At 34.7% G+C, this 4,488-nt stretch overlaps 1 protein-coding gene across 1 annotated transcript in view; it reads right to left on the minus strand.

Annotated features, from left to right (window-relative positions):
• Window positions 1-4,488, minus strand: part of ANO2 (anoctamin 2) — a 192,591-nt gene that overhangs the window by 135,363 nt on the left and 52,740 nt on the right. The window contains exon 10 of the mRNA XM_026862090.1: window positions 1,415-1,479. Within this exon, the coding sequence (XP_026717891.1) occupies window positions 1,415-1,479 (65 nt within the window). The remainder of the gene's footprint in view (window positions 1-1,414; window positions 1,480-4,488) is intronic.

A 4,488-nucleotide genomic window follows, 5' to 3' on the forward strand; every position in this document is an offset into this window, starting at 1 on the left:
TTTTTTTTTTTTTTTTTTTTTTTTTTCCTCCTTTCTCACAGAAGTTTAAACCACAGAATCTCTATGAAATCATATCAAGGTAGTGAAATATTATAATGGAGACAGCAAAATACAAATGAAGATGGAGTGTAAGCAGATGTACCTCTATTTTCAATTCAGCTGAGCTGTCAGGTCTGGTAAAACTTGAGGATCCCTCTAGCCAGTCATAGTTTAACTTAACATTTGTAATATTTACTAACAACATACTAGGTGTTGTAAGCTGCTTCTGAGTTTACCTGTTCCATACAGTAGCCTGGCCTGCAATAACTGGTAATCAAAAAGGACATAAATCCTGCACAAAAACATTAAGGCAAAAAAAAAAAGAGGAAAATTCAAAGCCTTGCAGAACCCCAGTAAGATTTGATGGTCTCGCTACCATTTGCCAATTTGAAACATCTTGTTCCCAGTAGAGGAAAATTCTGCTCACATTATAAGTTAGTGCTTAAGTCTTTGAAAAACTATATGCAGTATTCCAACTTTAACTCAAAATACAATAATACATTTTACAAAGATTATTGATTAGCCATAACACTAACACCAGCTTTTGCAGGTAATCATGTTGGGGCAGATCGTATAATAAAACCTATTTGAAGTTTGATTATTTAAAAGATCAACACCAATGAATGTCATCTTTTTATGTATACAAATTATCCAGAAATAGGTTTTGTTTTTTTCTATTATTTGTTTAATATCACAGTTCATTTATTCCTAGACCGATATCTTACGTAAGAACATTTGAAGTCAACAGTTTTACAGACATTTCTTTACTCCATATTTATAGTACACAAAAAAATTGTTTTGTTTTGGCTTTCTTGTAGAGATATTGTGGAAATACTTTAAAAAGCATGGTTGTTTGGTCTTATTTTAAGCCCAGTTTCTTCCATGTTTGCAACATCAAGATTCAAAATATATAAAAAAATAACCACTGGGAACACATATGGATGCGTTCAGTGAATAACACTTGTAAAACCAGGAGTAAAAAAATCAAATCCATTTCAAAACTGTCAAATACTTTTACACTGATTCATGATGTGAACACCAGCTTCTGATTAGTCACCAGATTTTGTAACCATACTGTCCAATGAAAATTCGTCAGTATAAATGGAAATTCTTCATTTCTGAAAGAATTAATAATTGAAAAAAAAAAAATCTGAATTATGGTATTCTTCCATGAATAGTCACTATACAGAAACAAAGGTACATTATCGTTAGTGTATTTTTGTTACAGTAAACTATCAACAGAGCTACAGAAAAGCAGTGAGCGCATTAGTTTTAATGCCCTGATTAATCCAAGATTTCATTTGCTGAAGTAGCTGGCAGGAATTTAATTCAGTTGCATCAGCTAAGAACCAGATCCCTTACAGGTCCATATTACCTTATGAGGTCAATAGGCTGAAACTTGTAAAATACTCCATATCTTGCCCATTCTTGATACAGCAACTAAATAAATAAATAAATGAAACACACAGAAAGTTAACTTGAAACAAGTGCTCCCATCTGTTTTTTACAAACATCTTCTAAGAGTTAAAAAATATATGTACCAAAAAAAAAAAAAAATTCCCATAGTTCAATACAAACTTCTAAGAACATTTTTCAGACAGTTGTGGAAGACTCCAACCAAGCCAGCAATGAGAGGGTGGTGTACACACATCTTTCTCCAGGTACCTACCTCCTCCCCACCACATTTATTAGATAGTGATGTTAAATAGAAAGGCTCAACGTGAAAAATAAAAGATGTTGTAGTCTTGTGGAAATCTTTGGAAAGATGCTAGAACTAATCCTATTTACAGGGTGAAATTTTTCTATGATGTAATTTATTTAATGTCTGGAATCACACCATAAATAACTACTGACCAGTGTTTCCAAGATGAAGCGAACTGAGGTGAGAGTTCAAACCTGGTATGTAAAATCATACCGAGAGGTAATAAATGTGTCAAAACCAGTCTGCTTTCCTACTCAGCTCCTGAAGCTACTATACCCAGTAGAACCCCTATAAAAGCTCCTTCTTGCCCCGTGTTGCACATGGACACACAAGTTCACATGTTTCCTGCTGGAAATGCAAATTCACCCACAGCTTACAGGCAGCTCAAAGCTAGGCACAGATCCTACAGAAACTTCTTACAATGAGAGGAATCCGGTAGGAACAGTCAGGGATAAAAGGAAATATTTCAAGACCTGCGTTATATTAACCACAACACACTCGACTGCGATAGGCAAGGGACTTGGGAGAGTCTTCCTCATTCCCCCTTTCATGGCTGTGATCTATGGGACACAACTTTGTGGAAATTTCAAGGAGAAAAAAATAAACCTGTGACACTCTTTAACAAGAGGCTGTAGAGGAAACTGGTAATTATGGTGTGGAAGACATCCTACTGTTCTGAAACAAAAGCCAGCTGCTAGATAGAAATTACCATGCAATTAACAATTTGTTAAATTAAGTAATCTGATAACACTACATTTTATAACCATGTATAAGTTTATCAATAATCCAGAAAGGACATTCAAAAATGAAGAGTTCCAGAATTACATGAGGACCAGAGAAAGCCCAAGGGAAACAGCAGTGTCATCTTTTGCAGATGAATGTTCACTGTATTTTATCTTCAGAGAAAAAAAAAAAAAAAAAAATCAGGGCAGTCCCATGCAAAAACAGTAAGATTTTCTGTGGAACCACCTGAGTTGTTCATACTCCATTCACAGGTTTAGGCTATGAAGGTCTAAGACAGCGTGCTCATTGAAAACTATTTCTTGAAGTACAGAATGCATTTAAAATACAAACAAACAAACAAACAAACAAAAAACAAACAAAAAAAAACCACAACAGGAATATGATGATAAATTAAACTAAATTAACCACATCGCTATTTATAGATTATAAATCTGTATCATCTGAGAAGACAGGTGTCAAGCCTTTTGTCCCTCTTTTCAAAAATAAGTGGAGGGCATCCAGCAATAGAGTAGCATGGGAGTGGTGATGTCAGCTCCTTTAAAACGAGCTATTCCATCACATACCCATTAAAGATAGAGCATAAAGTATTTTCTGCTCATAGAAAAGGGAATAAACCCTACACTGCTGAAGCAATTGGGAATTCAGCAACGAGATTCAAGGAGTGTGGAGTCTTGGCTTTTAGAATATAGCTCTTACAGAGCAGAGTCTTGCAAAATGCTTTGCGCTTGTGGAAAGAAATGTTGAGACTAGGTTTGATTTTCTTTGGCTTCAACAGGAGTTGGAGAGGACTGCGGCCTGCCTGCCATATTGATATTTTCATATCAATACTTGTGGTTACCTGTTCAAAATTACCCTTTGTCATTACCCCACAGCATCACCTACAATGTTATTTATTTCCATAAATAATCGTATTAATAAATGCATTCACTGAAATACACAAAAGAAGAAAGTTAAAGCTATTAAATTGTTAAAGCTATTAAATTGTTAAAGCTATTAAATTGTTAAAACTACTTAAAAGCTGGTTTGAACATAGCTACAGAATGGAATTTGAAGAGCAAAAAGAAAGGCCTTTCTAAAATTGCAGTCGGTTCAGGAACAGGTCGCTATGGCATCATGTCAGACTCCAGAATCGCACTGGTTATTTTTGATTCCAAAAGCTGTAGCACTGAAGGCGAGTTTATGGCATGAATATTTTCCATTCACCTGTGTTGCCCACACTAAACCTCAGTCTCAACGCTGCCATTTTCCAAGATTAAGCTTAATCTGGAACCTGGAATGTGCCTCCTTCCATGATACTTATTAAATTCAGAGGAATTCTAAGAAGATCTTTTGTATTTTTGTATTGTATTTTATCAGCTTCATTTAAAAGCGGTACTTTAAGTTTATAACAACACTTTTCAATCTTCCTCTAATATTCTAGGGATATTGTCATAGTATACGACAACAATGTTATTTCCCAGATAGGTAACAAACCCCTCATGTATTCATTATGTCGAACATATTGGTAGCAACGAAGGGTTACAAGTTGCTAGTGGGCTTGAAAGCTTAAAGAAAACCAAATCAGTGTTTATACTCATGTTGAGTTATTACCATGCTGCCGTGCAATAGCTTTCTTAAAAAGATTTTTTTTTTTCTAGAGCAGAAATCACACTAAAACAGGGAAATTCCTTTACTCCAATCAACCGCCTTAGCAAAAGAGTGGGTTTCATTGACTGCAGATTTCTAATTCCCATAGGATGTGACAAAAGTATTGTTTCGCTGTTCATTTTCTCCAAGGAAATCCTGAAGAGGGTTAATAAGGATTAACTTTTTATATTATGAACTGGTACATAAACCTTAATTACTTGTACTGCCTTATTGACATAAGTACCCCAGATGGGCTCAGTTCATCATTTTGTTGGGCTTATACAACAGACAATTGAAATGGGAGATACAGATAAGTTAAAATGGACAAAATTAAAGGGGCAGAGAGAAAAAAAAAAAAAAAAAAAAAAAAAAATAAA

Source organism: Athene cunicularia (assembly GCF_003259725.1).
Source record: "Athene cunicularia isolate RWA chromosome 1 unlocalized genomic scaffold, athCun1 chr1_part2, whole genome shotgun sequence".
Lineage (NCBI taxonomy): Eukaryota > Metazoa > Chordata > Aves > Strigiformes > Strigidae > Athene > Athene cunicularia.